We start from the raw sequence: 20893 nt of genomic DNA, 5'->3' as shown, positions 1-20893 counted from the left end.
TCACTGTTTTAGATTATAGAGGTGCAAGCAATAATATTTATGATAAATATTTTGATTTGGTTTAGAAAGCACAGTTGTCTTCAGATGCTTCTGTGACTTAAAAACTTGCCGATTCAAGTGTTACTAAGGCAATAACATTTTTAAAGAATCACTAATCATGTGCTACTTAAAAAATGTTTCATTCATATCATGTTTTATTTGGCTTTGTCCTTCTCTTCCAAATAGCATTTTTTTCTCTACATTTATTGCCAGTTTTATACAGTTATTTGAACTAACAGTAGGACTACTGAGATATTCTGCAATGTACAATTGCTTATAGTATTTTCTTTTAGTGAAATTTACCTATTTTTTTGAAAGATGGATTAGTAAGTGTTAGTAAAAAATAACTTGTGGATTTATCAAAGGTTAATACCTTTTGGATATATATCTGTTTTAAATAAGAAGAGATAGGAAGCATTCTTCGTATTTTAAAATGTTCACCCTATTCGAACCTGGGTAAATGATGGACTGTTTTTAGGAAATATCTAGTTTTTTTGTCACCTTTTCTCAGGAGCATTGTGGGATGAATGTGATTACTCAAGTACTTAAAAAAATTGTTTAAGTTCAAACTGGATGACAGAAATCCGATTATTATGGTAAATATTGATATCTGTAATGTCAGTGGATTGTTGAGTGTTAAGCAATATATTTTGCCTTTTAAGCTTTCAGAACTCAGAAATAAATTTTACCAGAGTTCTACAATGTCTATTCCCAACATGTTTAAATATAGGATCTTGTCTTGTCTTGTGACTTAAGGAGAATTTTTGGACTCGCTGTAGAAATCATGTCAATCCTGTGATATGCAGGAAATTCATGTGTGTTCATAAGTCTTCTCACCTGCAGAAAGTGAGCTTTTTGTTTTCAGTTGTGTTCTTTATCGTTGTATCCTTCAGCAATCGTAACTTTTCTTCCAGTAAGTGTAATGAACGGAAGTGAGTGTGAGTGTATAGTGACTTACATGTGGAAATAAGGTGAAGTTAGGAACATATTGACAAGCAGGAAATAGTGGCATAAATTTAAAGTTCCATTTTTCCATTTTCTGAATAAATGTGGTATTCTTTTCCTTGCACGTGAAAATCCGATGTGATAAGAATGTATATTCTAGACGTACAAAGCATTAGAAATAAAGAATGTGTATTTTTATTATAAATGCCCAATATTAAGTGCACTAATTTGAAAGTAATGATTGATAAAAACAATGTGTACAGTCTATCTCAGTTCTCTGAATGGTCTGCAAAGGTCAAAAATCTTGTCTGCAGAAGGTGGAGTTGGTTAAGTGTTGGAAACAAAGAAATGGGGCTCCGTGTTGCCATTTCAGTTTCTAAAGCAAGGGTTTCCAAATTACTGTATTTAATGCTGTCTTAGTAGCCAAACACCATCTCTGACATCAAAGTTGCAGAAGTAGCTGAAAGTGGCAGTTAAGTGTGTGGAATGTTTGAGAGACCTGAACTACAATTTAGCAAGTAACATTTTTGGAGGTAAATCATTCTACTCTTAGTCATTCCTTTCTCTTCACTGTTAAGTTTTCCATCTCACCGACAAACATTGTTTTTCAGATCTCCATTTAGAGGTGTCATGATATGACAATAGATTGAACTAACTTTTGAAGTTTTTGCTGGGGTCTCCATGCGTGACTTAACTTGCTTATTCATTTCTGTTTTTAAGTGAAAGCAGTCCTTAAAAAAAGAGAGTATGGACCAAAATACACACAGAATAACTTCATCACTGGAGTCAGAGCAATAAATGAGTTTTGTCTTAAATCCAGGTATGATGGCTTTGAGTCGAAATTTAAATTGTTACTGTTTGTATGTACTTCAAAAATAATTGTGATTGGAGAGGGATTTTACACAGCAACTTCTAAATGCTTTTGTGGTATACGTAATCATAAGTGGCTGAAGTTAGTTCTTGTTTACTTAGTGTTACAGTGGATTAGGAACTTAGTTTGCGTGTTTCCATAGTGGCTTCCTAAAGTAATTTATTTGTACTTATATGACCATGAATCTAGTTGAGGGGAGTCTACCTCTAGAGGAGCTAGTTATTGGGGGGGAATGGCAAGTAACTCGTTTCAGAATTTTGAGGTCATGATGGTTTGATGTTACCATCTCTAAAAGTTCGGTGGAAACTTCATGTTGCGTGAGGTCTGTAATTTGGAATAAAATATAATCTGGTTCATTGTAACAACTACTGTTGGTTGATTAACATTTGCTGCCTTTTACTATGTGCCGTGCCTGCCACCAGGTCTTACTGCGTATCGCTATAGTTGAGGTGTCTGTCACTTCATGCATGTTATGTGTGTGACCCATATTAAATCTAAAGGCTTTAGCACCTTTGTTTCTAACTTTTTGTGCTGCCAGTGTTCTTCCCAAGTTTTTACATACAGTGTATGTCACCAGACTTGGTCTTCGGTGAAGATCCAGTAGTAAATTATGCTTAGTCCTCTGCCATATTTTTATCATAACTGGTTTGTTGTGCAGAGAAATAACCAGATAAAGGTTTACTGGATTGACCAAAAGGCAGTTAAAAAAAAAAAAAAAAAAAAAAGTCTAGATAATTGGTTGGGCTAAAAATTAAATGTTCTGTTGTATTAAAATTAAAAAAAAATCCTTGATGCTTCTCAGTGGAGATACCCTAATATGTATCTCAGCACAGGCAATTTATCTGTTCCTCCAAGCAGTTTTGGTATCTCCAACCTTGTGCAGGCTGTGTAGGTTTTGAGGTTAAATTTCTTAACTTTTCATGTTACATGACTTCTGATTTCCACTTGGAGATGTTAAGCCATGAACCCTCTTTTTTAGCACTTGTGCATATTATCAATTACATGCAGATCCTTCATTGGTTGTTCTGTTATTCAGTGTTCATTACTTTGTCTTCCATGTATAGTATTTAATAATGTGAGGACATGATTTGGACTTTTGAGTGTGTGAAACACAGTACTTTGCAATAGCATCACAGAGATCTCGTGCTTCCTATCGCATATCTGTTCTGTTTGGCTCAAGTAAACAACTTCATGGAGTTTTTTTGTACTGCAAATTAATAATATAAAAGTTGTGGAAGATCCCCCAGACATAAAAGTAAAATTAGAATAATATGAACTTTTTCTTACACTAAACTGTTTGTCTACTTTCCTTAGTGATTTAGACCAGCTGAGGAAAATTAAACGACGAAGCCCCCATGATGATACTGAGACTTTCACTGTGTACCTGAGAGCGGATGTAGAGGCAAAGTAAGAACATTTTTATGAAGAAAAATATTTGGATCATTTAAAATGGATTACATGAGCGAGAGACAACTTTTAACAGTCAGGTTAACAACGTGAAAGGGCATTAATGTTTTCCATATTCTATCTGAACACATTTTATATCCTCATTGTAATAGTTACATGGTGTATATAAAATTGGAGAGTATATTTCATGTGTCCACTTAGTGCTTGTCCTCAGCTCCATCTTGCCCGTCTTTTTATTCTGTAAAGTAATCTGCAGGGATTCTTATCAGAAAGAGTGTGATGTTCTGCTTTTAGGAAGGGCATTTGTAATGTGATCAAACTGAAAGAAATTGCATAAGTAGAACCCCTGTTAAGGTGCTTTTACTCTGTGCAGGTCTCTTGAAGTTTGGGGTAGTCCAGAGGCTCTTGCTAGAGAAAGAAAACGACGTAAAGAAGCAGAGATCAAATACAGGGAAAGTGAGTATGGAGTTCTCTAATAACTGCAAATCTGTACAGCATTTTTAGAAATCTGCTAGGTGGGGTGTTATTTCATTGACAATTCAGCTTACCTTTGTGCTTCAGAAAGGGCTGAAACACCCTCAAACCATCTTTTCCTTAAAATTATTGCCATCCTTGCTGGTATTGTCAATAACAGGTGCAGTCAGATCAGTAGTTTGTAATGGATTTTGATCTGTCTGGTCAGTTAAAATCACAGGAGAGGTGATATTGCTTCAAGGTATTTACCCCCATTATGTGCCTATAGATTAGAGGTATTTTCATTTTTGAAACAGATGTGTCACTGGAACACTGTCCTAGTAAAAAGACTAGAGCTGCAGGTACCTGTTAAGGTACCTGTCAGTGTTGACAGTAGCTTCAAAATTTTTAGGGACCAGCAGAATAATTATTGGACATAATCCAAAAAGTGAGTTTAAAAAAATATTACCCAGTCATAATATCATACTGAAAAATCATATACTTGAAGTGGTAACTCCCTTTCACTACAGACTAGCCTTGTCATCCACTGTCTGTTTTAATCTATTTAAATTAATGTGTACTGTGTATTTATATAACTTTGTAGGGGAGAGTCTAGCACTGCAGCTTCTAGATACTGTAGTATACCAGTGTTTATTTTGAAGTTACTGAACATCATCAGTGGATGGAAAAATACTGATGATAAGAGACTTCTTTGAAATATCCTTTCCATTCTCCTTCATGGTTAATGAGCAGGACAGGGGCAGTAGGATGGCCTGGATTTGGTTCATTGTGTTTTGAGGTTTTTTTTCCTTTATGTGTCATACTTTGTTGGTACGAATGGCAGTGATGTATAGGATCATAACAGATTGTATTTGGCATTTTGCATGGGTATATAACAATGTGTGTTTCTGGTTATAATAGAAGGATAGACCATGTAGCTGTTCCTAGAAGTTTGCTGCTGCATAAAAAAACCAGACTTCAGTTCCTGAAACTACTGGTTACTAGTTAGTATTCATGGAACCAAATTTGTATTGCAGATCTATTTAGAAACCAAAGGCTGTTGAGAGAATATAAGGAGTTCTTTGGAAATACTAAGGTAAGAGATATTTTAAAGTTTTTTGCTGTAATAATGCCATGAGATATACATTTTGAAGGAAAAAGTTATGAAACTGTTTCATAAGCTTAACTAACTGAACATTCTTGGAAGATCTATTTGTACTGTAGTATACTAGATCTATCTCTGAGTGTAATGCAGTGGTAAATGTTATGCCATTTTAAAAAGATTCCTACTGTGGCAGTGTAATCCACCAGTAAGGTGGCTTTTTTTCTTTTTGTCCATTGTATTCCTATTAACAAAATTGCAGCTGTATTTGTGGTTTTATCTATAGCTGATAAACATTTATAGTAAATATATTGACAGGAGATGAAATAGGTTTCTTAAGGAAAAAAGAGACAAAAAAACCCACCAAAAACCAAGCCCAAAGCAAAACAACCAGAAACACTTAACATTAACACTTGCTCTGTGTCCTACTGGCCCTACCTCCTTGCTTAAGCAGAGCCATTGCCCAGACCCAGGTGCTTTGCCATGGTGGAATGATTTCTTAATTTTTCTGCTGCACAGCTGCCTCCTGTCGTTATGGTTGCAGTGGCCCCTTCTGGAGGCTTTGTTTGTTTATCCTTTTTATAGCCATCCATTTGTAGAAATATTGAGAATCAACTGCAGTTTCGGTGAGCATTCCATAGTAAATTAATAGGCTTCAAGGACGGTAGCCTGCCTTTTGCAATACATGGCAATGCAGAGTTTTTGTTTAATAATTTGTATGGTAGGTCCTTAATGAGCTTAAGATTTAGCTATTTTATTGTAATTATCTCTTATTTCTTTATGTAGCCACGCTCCAGTGCAGCAGCTATGTTTTTCAAGGGACCAGGGAAGGTGGTAATGGTAGCCATTTGCATGTAAGTTTAAAAAAAATAAATGTTTTGTTTATGCAAGTATAAAACAGTTTATTATCCTGGAAATGAGAACAGTCTATGTACTCAACCTAAAGTTACCTCAGTCTCTGTAACTGAAGCTAATAGATTTGTTTATTCATTGTTGATGGAAGTGAGTTTAGGTAAATACATTCATCAATGTATAGAGACCGGGGACAGAATATATCTCTGATCAGAGCAGAGCAAATTTTTTGAAATTAGACTGAACAGTTTTTTAAAGTAAAAACTAAAATTTTGAAGGACGTGGAGAGGCAGACATTTAAAGTTGTCCATATTTCTTGCTCCTCTTGAGGGGAGGTTTTCATAAGCTTTAAACAATCTTTCATAAAACCGACAGAAAATAATTCACTTTTCTCTTTCTGCTGTTATTCAACTATTTTCTTACCTAACTGAAAAGGGGATATTTTAGGAGCTTTTTGCCTTTCACATATCTTGCCAGTTTGAATGAAATGAAACAAAACTAAACTAATGATTGTGATTTAAAGCAAATAAACACAGAGACTGTCTGGCATGAAATAAATAGAAGCAGGTAAAGTTTCTCTCAGGAAATGATGACTAAAATTTATTTATCATAAAATCTGTGAATTTTTAAAAGAAATTTGATTTTACAAACGGTATTTATTTGCAAAGACACTATATAAGGCAGCAAAATAGAAATATAGGGTGTGTTTAGTTTTTTGGCACAGGAAATGTTTTGGACAGGAGATAACTCTTTGAGTTTTCCTACAAAACTATATGCTTTTTACTTGGGAGAAAAACACAGTTTGACTGAAAACCTCCTCCTTTATTTACTGAGTGTTCTACTAGTAACTGTTAAGGCCTTCCTAAGTTAAAAACATATAAGAATTGCTAATATGGATGTTTCTAATGGGGGAAAAAAAGAAAAAAAATAAAAAAGGGAGAGGTGTTGTATTGGCACTTTCACCTCCTTCACTTTCTTAAAATGATCTAGAGAAAACAGCCTTGTCTTTTCTGTTTTGTAAATAGGCCATTGCAATAAACATTTTACTCTCTTCATAAATACTTTTTGGATGATTAGGCACTTTTATAGACAAATGCCTGGCAGCCTGGCTGGCAGAAGTTTATAGGGCCTGTTATATTCTCAGTGGAGCTTTTTTAGAAGTTGAAGGATCTCTTGTGACCCTCAAATACCTGATGACTTTTCAGAGATTTAAGTCATGGCCACCATCAGTGCTGCTTTGTTTGTGGGCCTGAGCTTCTTGACATCAGCCTGATTTTTAATGGCTTCTGGTTTGGGGTCAAGAAAGGCCAGTCTGTCTGAACTTCTCCAGTTGGAATGATTGGTTGGCTTTTCACAAACTTCATGCTTCCCCAGTAAGGTCGAAATGTGATTCAATGAAAGCAGAGTCTGTATGGATCCACGTGCGAGGGTATAAACCAGCTGCACTGGCTCACTCTCATGTTGTTGATGGAATTCTCTGTGCGAGGAAAAACTTTGAAGCTCTGTTACAGAAATACAGGAAGGCAGTGTTTATTATCAAAAAAGGATTGATCTGTTATTAGAAAAACTTTCTTTGGGCTCTGGCATTGTTGAAATGATTTTGTTGTTAAGCTAATGCTTTACTTTTAAACAATCCAAAGTTTTCACGGTATATAATATTAAAAAAAAATAATAGCGGTGAAGTATTTTAGTAATGTTACTGCTGCCTTGGAAGTAGATGTGATGGAATGTGTTTAGTTCTCAAATCTAGGGCACAAATAGATTTTTTTTTTTTTTTTAAATATAGATTTATAATGTATTTGAATATTTTCAGGTTGTGGGGTTTTTTTGTTTGGTTTTTTTTTTTAAATTTTGGCCTCTTTTTTACTGTCTTTTCAAAAGCCTAAATATTTTATGTAGGTAGACAGGGATGGTCATGTAAATCAGACCATATCCTTTTAGACCATTCTCTTATGTTGTAAAATTGAGTATAAAAAGTGAACAATCACATGATGGTGCAATTCTATCTATCTGTCTGTCTGTCTGTCCCAATTGCCTGTAACTCCTGTTTCTCATATACATCTTGATGTTCTGAGGTGGTAATCTGTGAAACAGATTTGGAATGATAAATATGTAAATGGAAATATTAATGCCCTTTAATGTTTTCAGCTTTACAGTTCAGTCAGGATAGATTTATTTGAATTTGTTTTAATTGTAATTTAAATTGTTTAATTACGAACTTCAATTAGAATATTTGCTTTTGATCTACTTTTGCATTTGTAGGTTTTTTTGTTTTTTTTTTTCAAAGAGGCTTATGTTGTTCACGTATCAGAACATTTGAAAGTTACCAATTCAATTTAGACTTTACACAAAAATTGACAAGACTTCTGGCAGGAAGGAAGATGTATAACTTTTTTTTCCCCCTTGTTCTCTTGGTCTCCTCTGTGGACTTTTTAATACAGTTATAAACAGTTAAGTTAAACGAAAATGCTTATTTTCTAGGTGCAGAAGAGAGGCTTATTAGAAAATGCTGCACAGTAGTAGGTTTAATAAGCAAGAGAATTGTACCTAATTAATCATGTTTGCTTTTTTATGGTGTTTTTTGTTTGTTTGTTTGTTATGTCTTGGCATGATGTCCAAAACATTACAAAAAATCTTTTTCAGACTTTACCTAGCTTTGATTTAAGTTCCCTTAAACTTTCCTACTCTTTCAGGTTCGTGCGGATAGGAACGATGTAGTTAAATCAGTTTGCTTCAGTACAGCAGACAAAATACTTCATGAATTGGTGGTCACTTATGTAAAAGATAAATTTGTTTCAAAATGATTCAGAGTATTTTAGCTGCCTTCTCAGAATTTGGTGGTTTTGGATTATTTTTTCCTCTGCTGTTTAAAATCTTTGTAGTATTTCTTTAACAGAATTTAGGCTTTCATAGGGCTTATTATTTTCAAATGCAGTGGTGAATTTGTTTTTTAAAGCAATACATATTTTACTTGCAGTAAAAACCTGACTTTTTTTTTTTAAACTCAAACCTGGCTTCTATCTGTTGTCTTATACTGATGTGAACATCTAGTCAGACAGGAACCACAAAATTGCCTTGATGGCTCTGCAGACTCACAAGGGTTTTTGCAATTATTTCCCATGTGGCATTCTTCATCTTTCTGTCTCATGTCTCCAACTTACTGGGCATTATTAACAGTCTGATTTTGCTGGGCTGAACATTTGAAAATCTTAGTGTGGTTTCTTTTTAGATCGCTAGGATGCCAAATCTTGCCACAAATTCAGAATTTGTAGGGATGAAATAAAATATAAGCTGAGAGCCTGTTGTGTAACCTGAACAGGCAGGGGCCGTACAGCTGAATTGTACCTTCAGATAAGCTGTCAACTCCATTAATACAACACTGAGAAGAACAATACAAAAGTCAAGAGACTGTGATCCTGAATCCCACTGTAATTTATTTCGTTTTCTTTCTATGATAAAGATGTGCTATAGTGTGAGTTGGAATTAACACAGGGAGTTTAAATTATGGTTTAGTGCTACAACATCTTTCCCTTCTTCTTGGATTATCCACTAATTTATGTTTTTTTGTTTTTTTGTTTTTTTTTACTTCCCACCTGTAAATTATGGTGATGCCTCACCATCTCATTCAGGTAGTGAGACTAAATGAAAAATAGCAAAGCACATTCAGGTCCTTGGATGGAAGTTAGTCTAGAAAACAAACAGTGCTACCTCTTGCTTGAAGAAGTCGATGTACTCTCACAGAAATTCTTTAAGGATGACCTTGGAAATGAATGTTATTTAATCAACTATATAATTTGGTGTGTGGTGAGGGGCTGGACTTGTGCTTCCTCTGATTTAAATATAATTTCTTGGCATATAGTTGTTTGAAAATGCAACGACAAGATGTTAATACTTAATTCTAACACGTGATTTCATGTGAATACTTAAAAAAATTGCCAATAAGCTAAACTCAAATATATTAAAAAAGATGGAGAATAATGTTATAATTTTCTAGCCTGATTTTCTTTGCAATATGATTGTAACAATTAAGCTATTGATAATGAATGTTTGAAGTGAGAATGTAGACCTGGATTTTGGTGCTAATAGTTACCCTCCACTGTACAACATAACACACTTAATCCAGTGAGCTCATAACCTAAAAAAGGCTTGAGAAGTCATGCTGGACAGCTTAATGGAAAAGTTCCATAGATAATTTTTACAGTGTAATCTAAGGACAGCCATGTCTGCCTGTCTATTGTCTTATGTTTGTATCCTATGGGGAATTGCCCAAGCTGACACTGAAATGGGGAACCTTGTACTCCAGTATGAGCAGGAGATGTGTAGGAGGCAAAAGATTGACAAGAGAGAAAAGGAAATCATTAAGGCTTGTGTTCTCCCACTGGTAGGCAATTATTTGCTCTGAGTAGTGAATGTGATGGTAGTTTTCAGGAAATGTAACTTATTCAGGACTGCTTAGAAGTTAATGATTTTTGAAAAATAAATTGTATATCTTTACATACCAGTTTTAGCTGGAAGAGCTTTTTAACAGTAACCATGCAGAAAATGTCTGTGCCTTATCTGCTTGTCCAGGTCTCTAATGAACTGCTACTTGGTTTTACCACTTGCTGGCAGGTAATGCGTGATTGTACAGCACTTGTGGTTCTGCTGAAAATATTACAGACCAAACATACTGTTGTTCTTTAGCTTATTTCTTCTCTTTGTTTTCAGAAATGGGTTGAATTTTTTCTTTAAGCTACTTGCTTGGGTTTACACGGGTTCTGCAAGTATGTTTTCAGAAGCCATACATTCTTTGGCAGACACATGTAACCAGGTGAGTATTTCTTCTGTGCTGCTTAAGGTTAGCACGTGTGATAATTTTTCAGGAATAAAGACAGATACTTGAAGTAGTTGTATTACACTTGAAAGTAATAATTGAGTCTACTAGTGTTCTTTAGTTTGTCTGTACTGTATAAATAATAAACATCAGAGAAATTAAAACAGTGTTCTCTTTAGTAGGACTCAGTTCCTGTGTTATCTGGGATGGATGAGGAGCTAAATAAAGAGAGAAGTAGAAAAGCCCATCTCATCAACAGGTGGCTTAAGGATTGGTGTCACCGTCAAAATTTTGGGTTTTTTGACCATGGGGCAAACTCCATGGTACCTAGTCACCTCAGATCAGATGGGCTTCATCCTTCTAGAGAGAGCAAGAGGACTATAGCCCATAAGTTGGCAGGGCTGATCAGGAGGGCTTTAAACTAGGTTTGAAGGGGGAAGGGATTGAAACCGGGCTCTCCAAAGATCAGCCTAAGGATGGAAAGCCCGAATTAAGAGTGAAATCAGCAGCCCACCTGAAGTGCATGTACACTAATGCACGCAGTATGGACAACAAACAAGAGGAGCTGGAAGCCATTGTGCAGCAGGAAAGCTATGACATAGTTGCCATCACAGAAACATGGTGGGATGACTCTCATGACTGGAGTGCTGCTATGTGTGGCTACAAGCTCTTCAGAAAAGATAGGCAGGGTAGGAGAGGTGGAGGGGTGGCTTTATATGTTAGAGAGTCACTCGACTCTGTTAAACTTGAGGTCAGCAGCGACAAGGTTGCGTGCCTGTGGACCAGAATCAGAGGGAAGTTCAACAAGGCTGACATCCTCGTGGGTGTCTGTTATAGACCGCCCAACCAGGACGATGAAGGAGATGAATTATTCTACAAGCAGCTGGCAGATGTCTCAAAATCGACAGCCCTTGTTCTTGTGGGTGACTTTAACCTGCTGGATATCTGCTGGGAGCTTAATACTGCACAGAAGAGGCAGTCTAGGAAGTTCCTAGAGTGTGTAGAGGACAATTTCCTTCATCAGCTGGTAAATGAGCCTACGAGGGGCAAGGCCCCACTAGACCTACTGTTTACAAACAGAGAAGGGCTGGTGGGAGATGTAGTGGTTGGAGGCCGCCTGGGTCATAGCGACCATGAAATAATAGAATTTTCAATACTCAGAGATGCAGGGAGAACCATTAACAAAACCTCTACGCTGGACTTCCGGAGGGCAGACTTTTGCCTATTCAGAAGCCTAGTTCGGAGCATACCCTGGGAAACAATGCTTAAAAACAAGGGGGCCCAGGAGGCGTGGACATGCTTCAAGCAGGAGGTTTTGAGTGCACAGGTACAGGCTATACCAGTGTGCCGAAAGGCTAGCCGGCGGGGAAGACAACCGGCTTGGCTAAACAGGGAGATTCTGAAGGAAATCAGAAATAAAAAGAGACTTTACCAACTGTGGAAAAAAGGGCTGACTACTTATGAAGAATTTATGGAAATAGCTAGATCATGCAGGAAAAAAATCAGGGAAACAAAAGTGCAATTTGGGGTTAATTTGGCCAATTCTGTCAGGGATAATAAAAAGTCCTTCTTTAAATATGTTAATAACAAAAGAAGGGGCAAGGAAAACCTCCATTCTCTGCTGGACTTTGAGGGAAATATAGTTAACAAAGATGAGGAGAAAGCTGAAGTACTTAATACCTACTTTGCCTCAGTTTTCACCAGAAAGACAGGTGGCCCTCAGGACAACTGGCCTCTGGAGGTGGTTGACAGAGATAGGAAGCCAAACAGGTCCCTTGTATTCCAGGAGGAAATAGTTGGTGATTTACTGAGCCATCTGGATCCTCGCAAGTCTATGGGACCAGATGGGATTCATCCTAGGGTGATGAGAGAGCTGGCAGAAGAACTTGCCAAGCCGCTCTCCATCATCTTCCAACAGTCCTGGCTCACTGGGGAGGTCCCATATGATTGGAAATTGGCCAATGTTACCCCAGTCCACAAAAAGGGCTGCAAAGCTGACCCTGGTAACTACAGGCCTGTCAGCCTGACCTCGGTGCCTGGCAGGGTTATGGAGCAGATCATCCTGAATGGAATCACACAGCACCTTCAGGATGGACAAGGGATCAGACCCAGCCAGCATGGGTTTAGGAGGGGCAGGTCCTGTCTGACCAACCTGATCTCCTTTTATGATCAGGTGACTCAGCTGGTGGATGAGGGGAAAGCCGTGGATGTGGTCTATCTGGACTTCAGCAAGGCCTTTGACACTGTCTCCCATAATATACTCCTGCAAAAGCTGGTAGCCCGTGGCTTGGACAAGTGCACTTTACGCTGGGTTAAGAACTGGCTGGAGGGCCGGGCCCAGAGAGTGCTGGTGAATGGGGCTGCATCTAGCTGGTGGCCAGTCACTAGTGGTGTTCCCCAGGGGTCAGTGTTGGGTCCAGTCCTGTTTAACATCTTTATTGACGATTTAGATGAGGGGATTGAGACCATCATCAGCAAATTTGCTGATGACACCAAGTTGGGAGGGAGTGTCAACCTGCTGGAAGGCAGGAGGGCTCTGCAGAGGGATCTGGGTAGGCTGGAAAAATGGGCTGATTGCAATGGGATGAAGTTCAATAAGGCCAAGTGCCGGGTGCTGCACTTCGGTCACAGCAACCCCCTGCAGCGCTACAGGCTGGGTGCAGAGTGGCTGGAGAGCAGTCAGGCAGAAAGGGACCTGGGGGTACTAATTGACAGGAAGCTCAACATGAGCCAACAGTGTGCCCAGGTGGCCAAGAAGGCCAATGGTATCCTGTCCTGTATCAAAAATAGCATGGTCAGCAGGACAAGGGAAGTGATCCTTCCCCTGTACTCTGCATTGGTGAGGCCACACCTGGAGTATTGTGTTCAGTTCTGGGCCCCTCAGTTCAGGAAAGACATTGAAGTGCTGGAGCGGGTCCAGAGAAGAGCAACAAGACTGGTGAAGGGACTTGAGCACAAGACCTATGGGGAGAGGCTGAGGGAGCTGGGGTTGTTTAGTCTGGAGAAGAGGAGGCTCAGAGGTGACCTCATCACTCTCTATAACTATCTGAAGGGAAATTATAGCCAGGTGGGGATTGGTCTCTTCTCCCAGGCAGTCAGCAATAGGACAAGGGGGCATGGGCTTAAACTCTGCCAGGGGAAATTTAGACTGGATATTAGAAAGAAATTCTTTACAGAGAGAGTGGTCAGGCATTGGAATGGCTGCCCAGGGAGGTGGTGGACTCGCCGTCCCTGGAGGTTTTTAAAGTGAGGTTGGACATGGCACTTAGTGCCATGATCTAGTAAACAGACTAGAGTTGGACCAAGGGTTGGACTCGATGATCTCTGAGGTCTTTTCGAACCCAGTCGATTCTGTGATTCTGTGATTCTGTGACTAGAGCTCATGGCAAAATACTTAATTTTTCTTTACAAAGTTTGCTCACAGATAACATTGGAGTTGTAGAGAAGCCTAGAAATTCCAAGTTTATTGGCCACAACTCATATTAAAAATGATGTTCAGATTCTGCCGTGGTGTGTATTCACAATGCTTTTCCCCTTCAATACCTGTGATCACTTTTGCACTATTTTGTACGGTTTACATGCTGCCTAGAATTGATAGTGATATATTTTAGGAGGAAAAAAGCTAGTACTTAATCTGATGGCCATTTAAACAATGTTGAGACAAAACAGTCTCAATGGTGTTTTTTAAATAAACAATTTCATTTAGGAGAAGGTGGTTTTGTGTTTTAGTTTATTATTAAATAATTTCTGATTTAAGTAATTCAGATTATGAAGTGTGCCCAGAGTGTGACAAGCTCTGCATGCGTGCAGTGGGAGGAAGATGTATTGTTTTCTTTGTATGTGTAGTATACATGTGTATTTTTTAGCTTCCCAGAGGCAAAAGTAAATATCACAGAGTAATGTTACTGTTATATACAGTTTTTATCAAACTGTAGGCAGATGAAGGCATTTTTTGTCAGAAATTCACAGTGCTTTAGAAATACTGCTAAGCCCAGAGCTTTTTCTGTTTTTCCCCAGTCTGAATGCAAAGCTGTTGTTACTCTGTTGCAAATTTACTTCCCAAAACTGGTGGATTCAAGTAGTGTTTTCTACAGGTTTATCTAACTGCTCTTTTCTTTTTTCTTATATTTATGCTAGTAATTTGATGGAGGGTTTCTAAGCTACCAGTCAAATAACTGACCTAGTCTAGAAGCCTTAAATGCAGAAGGAATCTAGAAAGTCACCTGTAATTAGAAATAAAATGTATTTCAAAGGTGTTTGGACTACTGTTTCTGCTAATATAATACTGTTGGTAATACGTCTACATTAATTGAGGCAAGTGGTTTGAAATACTTCTGTTTTTCTTTTCTGAACTATTGTTTTTTCCTATAATTGTTCCATACTTCAGCTGCAATTTATTTTCCCTATAACTATCAAGATACAAGAGCACCAAAAAAAGGTTAAATGGGTCATATTGTTAGGCAAATACATAAAATTTAGGAAATAAGTCCCAGGACAGACTGATTTTTTTTTTTTTTTGTCACAATGCATAGGCACAGTGTGACCAGCCCTACCTTTAGGAAGTGATGTCAGAAAAAAATCTCAGTAATTTGGGTTACATACTCCTCTCTGCCTTGTTCCCCAGCCCTCCCGGAAAAGAATGATGTATGGTCATCTTAAAGTATTATTGAGTTCCTGTCCAGATAAAAGAGTGTTTAAAAATTTGTATTAATTCTGACAAGTCAGAATATAGATTCTTAAGTTTTTGTAGAAATGAGTTGAAAGAGAGGAGTTGTAATAATCAGAACTATACTCAGCTACTTCATAGATCGTAAGTGGGACTTGAAGCTAAGATGATGTACAAAGTATGCCTCCCGAAATACTTTTCCTGTTGGGTATTGTAACAGAATGACAGACTTTGTTGCTTAGTCATCTGTTGGTAGAACAATGATGAGAATTCGAGTATCTCAGTTTCTTCTCTGTTCCTAGACTGCCTTAGCAGCCACTTACAACACAACTAGCCGTATACCTGGCACTTTTACTTTGAATAGGCGGCGTGGCAGACTCAGAACTGGGCATGTAATATTAGTGTGCAAGGACAAAATTAGTGTTGTTTTTCCTGTGTTTTTGTTTAGTGTGCTTGAGGTATACATTACGAGGCCTTGAAATCTTCCCTTCTCCTAGCATAGAAATAATTGTTCTTGTTGCAGCTTTTGATGTAGCAAGGCTTTGGAAACAAAAATACTTAAAGATGAGTGTGACTGAAACCCTCCTGCAGCTCAAGCAAGAGGAGTCCTTGAATAGCCTGTGACTCATAAAAGCTCTCCGACTTTGACAAATACATGGAACTTTAGACCAGACTTGCATCTTAAAAATAACTCGGACATAATTTTGGCTACCTTTTTGCTTCAGTTGTTCCTAGCATGGGTCTCTGACCACCAGAAAGACCAAGTGGAGAATCACATTTTTGTATCCTATCCTCTTGTAAGTGGTTTTATGCAGCCTCTCAGCTGCTTCAGCTGCAAAGTGAAGGCAGGTGTGCTAGTAACTGAACTGATAATATTTACATTTATGGGGAGGCATTTCATTTGGCCACGCATGTCAGTTTATAGGTGAACTAAGTTTGATAGTGATATTATCTACCACTTACACATGCTGTTCTGGTTTAAATGTGAAAGTTAAACGGTCTGCTGGAAATGTGGGGTTTTTTTTCTCAAATATTTGAGTATGTGGTTTTGGGGAAAACACAGGAGAAATGTTGCTGCCTCGAGGCAGCTTGCTGCTGCAAAGACTGAAGTGTCTAAAGTTTAATACTTGTTACTATGTTTCAATAATTTATAGTCCTAAACCAAAACATGTGCTTTGCAAAATTGAGGTCTAGATTTATAACTTACTTTATCAATAGTTTAATACCGGCCTAATTAATTATATCTCAAATAGGCCATTTAAGTAGCAAGAGGTTTTTACTTCTTCCATCAAAATATTTTTTTTCTTTAGTTTGGAGAGTATAGAGGTTGTTGTGGTTTAACCCCAGGAAGCAACTAGGACCACGCAGCCACTTGCTCATTCTCTCCAAGTAGGATAGAGGAGAGAATTAGAAAAAGTGAGAAAACTTATGGGTTGAGATAAAGACAGTTTAGTAAGTGAAGCAGAAACTGTGCATGCAAGCAAAGCAATACAAAACAGGAGATTCCTTCACTGCTTCACATGGACAGGCAGGTGTTCAGCCTGGGCTCCATTATGCCTAAGGGTTACTTGGGAAGACAAACACTGTAACTCCAAATGTGTCCCCCCCCCCAACTCCTTCTTCCCCCAAAATACATCCTGAGCATGACGTCGCATGGTAGGAAATATCTCTTTGGCCAGTTTGGGTCAGTTGTTCTGGCTGTGACCTCTCCCAGCTTCTTACGCAGCTGGCACAGCGTGAGAAGTTGAAAAGTCCTTGACTGCTCAGCAACAACTAAAACATCACACTACTGTCAACATTCTTTGCATTCTGGATCCAAAACACAGTGCTATACTGGCTACTAGGAAGAAAATTAACTCTATCCCAGCTGCAACTAAGACAAAACACTATATAATTCCCTATATATTATATATATAGGTATAATTAACATTTTTTTGGGGGCAGTAGAGTTAAATGACAGACTTTGAGGATTATATTCTAGCTCTAATAAAGCATCATTAGCAAAGCATGTGTGCACATCAGCAAATTGCATCTGCCTTTGTCTTTCAAGTTCAGTTGATACAGAATGTTTCTAAATTTGTTTATTTATTTTTTAACAAAGATTTTTTTCCTTTTGTCCTAAATAGGCTTTGCTAGCGTTGGGCATCAGTCAGTCTGCAAGGACGCCTGACCCTAGTCATCCGTAAGGTTTTTGAGTAAATAGTGATTTTGGTAATTATATATAATCAGTAAGAGTAGTTCTTGTTTGTGCAACACCTTGTTCTTTTTAATCTACTGTTTTGTATCATTTCTGAAATGCATTGTTTCTGATTTTATAATAGATAAAATAAGAAAAGAGATTTCTTCCAAACTGGAGGAGTTTTAGCTTCAGCGACTAGATACATGTTATATTTAATGATTTTTCTTTTTGCAGTATGTTTTTGGATGTGTTTTAATTTAATTGACTTTATTTCTTTAAATTATTCCGGGCTCTTCTACATCTTCCAATAGATTTACTTGACTTTTAAACACTTATGTCAATGACAAGATTTTTTGAAAAAGAAAAAAATACTGTCCTTTTTACAGCAAAGTGGTTGTCTGCAAGGCAGCTACTTCTATCATAATTAGGTGTATTTGACTCAAACTCCTCTTTGTTTTTATCTGAGTAAGAGGGGTATTACTGATAAGCTCTTAAAATTTCAGGAAAGTTAGAAGCTACTCTCCATCATATTTTTTTGGTGTTGACCTGCTTTACACTTCACATGTTTGGGCAAGTCATTCATAGTGTAAGCACTAGTTCAAAATATGTCTAATTTACAGTTAGTAATGAAGTTTTTCTTCATTAGGAGCGTCAGGTAATTTGAAAAAATGTTTTAATCTTAAATTTATCTATATATTTGTATCTCCTTCCCCTTTTCACTTTTTCCCCTTCTTCCTCAATATAGTCTTTTGTACTATTGATTTTTAAATGTTGCTAAAGAAGTGTACTGTTCGTAGTAGCCATTAATAACAAAAAAAGGAATAGATGTACAGTTTTAATATTGCTTGTGCCTTTCTCACTGCTCTTAAAAACTGCAAGTGTTGAATGTCTGCAGTTAGCTGAACTGCATAAAGGTGTCACAGGTTTTATTCCCTTAAAATTAACATTATAAAATATGTAGACTGGCTGCCTATCAGGCTAGAAATTTCTTTTAGAAGTAGCATTTCAGTAAAAAGTGACGTGAATTTCTTTTTTTCCAGTGGTAAAATCCTCAGTCTCTACAAAAGAGCTAATGTAGCTATGTAAATAGCTTGTTTAGAAAAGAATTAGAAAAATATCTGTGCTTAATGCCCTTGTGTGTACTAGATATCCTTTTCCAGGTAGTTTTGGTTGGTGTTTTTTTTTCCCCCTTGGATTAGGCTGAATTTAGCAGCTTTGTCTTAAATAGATGCCTGGTTATAGGATGATAATTTAAGACATATAAAAACTAATGGAAAAAATGTATAGTTATGTTTGCAGACATATAGAACCTTATTTTCCTGAATCACTTTCTTTGTTTTCATCTAGGTATGGTTTCACAAACATGCGCTATATTGCCTCCCTGATCAGTGGGGTGGGCATTTTCATGATGGGTGCAGGACTTTCTTGGTATCATGGGATCATGGGTTTACTCCACCCTCATCCTATAGAATCTCTCCTCTGGGTAAGCTAATAGTGTTTGATATTGTATCTAACACTAGCGACTTCATAGGAAGTAATGACACAGTCTGAAATCCACTTCCTGAGTCAGTTGGAATCCCAATTAACTCAAACTTTGCTTAGTGAGAATGTGTTTAAAGAAAAAGTAATCTTAATGCTGTAGCTGATCTTATAGTAAATTAAGCTGTTCTTTAAACCCTGCATCTTCACACCTAGCAAGAGGTCTTCCTTTCTTGTTTTGCACTATATTGCATAATTCAAACATTGTTAGTTGCCTTCAGTTTAGGGACAGCTACACAGCACGGTGGGTAATGGGGTTCTGGAATGCTGCATTTGGATAGTCTGTGGTGAAGAGATCTGTACAAACATGCATCTTACATAAAAATTGAGACTCTTTTTTTCCCACAGGCATACTGCATACTAGCAGGGTCATTGGTTTCTGAAGGAGGTACGCAGTTTCAAGAAATATTTCTATTTAAGTATTTGTAATCTTTAAGAGTACAGTGTAATTACAGTAATAATTGCTTCTTGCTTACAGTGAAGTTTTGAGCTCTGTTGCAAATTACTTGTAAACAAACAAACAAAAAAGGGAACTGCTTTTCTTCTCTGTCTATATAAGAAGAAGTTGAAAAGTACATAATTTGGAAAGTACACATAGAATGCCTTTTTGATGTTAAACAATCGATGAATATAACTATTCCAATTTGCACGGGAGACATGCATGTAGAAAAGAAAATAACTTTATGCTTTGTCATTATTGGAAGTATAAATAATCAGCACTTTCTTGATGATCTGTCGCTATGACATAAAGAAAAGTTCCCTTTTTTACTAAATGGAAACAATTATTTTTGCCTCTAATCATTTTCAGCAACTACTTTGATGTTGTTTCAGCTACCCTTCTTGTTGCTATAAATGAAATTCGCAGGAGTGCTCGAGCCAAGGGTCTGTCATTTTATCAATATGGTATGTGTCATTATAGCAATACGGTATGTGGTTATTTAAAACAGAATCTATTAACCTGTATGTGCATAATGATAGAAACCATTTTGTTTATTCTCCCTTTTCTTGCTTTACTAATATGTTTTCTAGTAACAAATACATTTTACAAATTAGGTGAAAGCCTGTTGATTTAAGTAGCACTGCTTAGATACTTTTACTAAACTACTTGCATTTTTCAGGATATATGCCCTTTAACATTTTTCAGGCACTTTGGAGAGGTTTCCATAATGGGTACAGGACTTGTTCTGTGTATTTATGAATGCTTTCAGAAGTCTGTGCATATGCAAAAATTCAGTTTACACCTATATAGTTGCAGAAATTTTTCTCTTAAGTTGCTGGTGTTAGTATAGTTGAAAAGCTGTGCATAATGTAGTAAAGCTAAGCTTTCCAAAGCAATGATTTTTTTTTTTGTATGCGTAGTTGTGCAGAGTCGTGATCCTAGTACAAACGTGGTGTTACTGGAGGATGCTGCAGCAGTTCTGAGTGTGGCTGTAGCTGCTACCTGTATGGGTCTGACTTCTTTAACAGGTAAAGTTCTGCCTCAAACTGAGGTGAGCAGGATATGAATTTCCTCCTCTGCATGATACGAACACAGAGCATTTAGTTTATATTGATTGACTTAAATACATCTCTACTGTTTTTCTGATATTTGTACTCTGTAAGCTTCTGGAGAATTATACTCTTCTCTGATCTGATTTCTAGTAGTTTGAGTTGAAAATATTTGAAATAAAAAGTGGTGTTTTTTCATGTATGTTATTGGTAGGGTTAAGCTTGAAAGAGGATGTGCAGATGGGTCTGACTTCCTTTTGAGCTGTTTTGTCATACAAACTTAATGTATTTTTTACTAAAGGTATATTTATTGTAGTCAGTTACGTATTATGAATCACTTTGTGCCACAGTGGAATTACATACTAGAGTTTCCTTATTCAGTGGTGTGAGGCTCCGTGTGCACGTGGGGAGGATTTAAGGAAGCAGTTCTTCCCTTACTTTTGATGCATAGTGGTATTAGTTTTGTCATCAGATTACAACAGCTGCTCCTGAACAGTGTGGCAAACTTCAGTCACACAGGTAGGGTGGTCTGTGTGGCA

At 37.3% G+C, this 20893-nt stretch overlaps 1 protein-coding gene across 2 annotated transcripts in view; it reads left to right on the top strand.

Moving 5' to 3' along the window:
- Positions 1–20893, top strand: part of SLC30A9 (solute carrier family 30 member 9) — a 43862-nt gene that overhangs the window by 6865 nt on the left and 16104 nt on the right. For both annotated transcript variants that reach the window (XR_013922131.1, XM_080344526.1), the window contains exons 4-14: positions 1705–1804; positions 3170–3262; positions 3636–3718; positions 4753–4811; positions 5604–5671; positions 10377–10479; positions 17275–17330; positions 18675–18810; positions 19215–19254; positions 19698–19769; positions 20226–20333. Coding sequence is in view for 1 of the 2 variants with exons in the window: in XM_080344526.1 (XP_080200652.1) it covers positions 1705–1804; positions 3170–3262; positions 3636–3718; positions 4753–4811; positions 5604–5671; positions 10377–10479; positions 17275–17330; positions 18675–18810; positions 19215–19254; positions 19698–19769; positions 20226–20333 (918 nt within the window). In the remaining variant the exon portion in view is untranslated. The remainder of the gene's footprint in view (positions 1–1704; positions 1805–3169; positions 3263–3635; positions 3719–4752; positions 4812–5603; positions 5672–10376; positions 10480–17274; positions 17331–18674; positions 18811–19214; positions 19255–19697; positions 19770–20225; positions 20334–20893) is intronic.

The sequence above is a fragment of the Nesoenas mayeri genome, assembly GCF_963082525.1.
Source record: "Nesoenas mayeri genome assembly, chromosome: 4".
Classification (NCBI taxonomy): Eukaryota; Metazoa; Chordata; class Aves; order Columbiformes; family Columbidae; genus Nesoenas; species Nesoenas mayeri.
The sequence above is the reverse complement of the archived record's forward strand: the minus strand, read 5'-3'. Positions and strand labels throughout refer to the sequence as shown.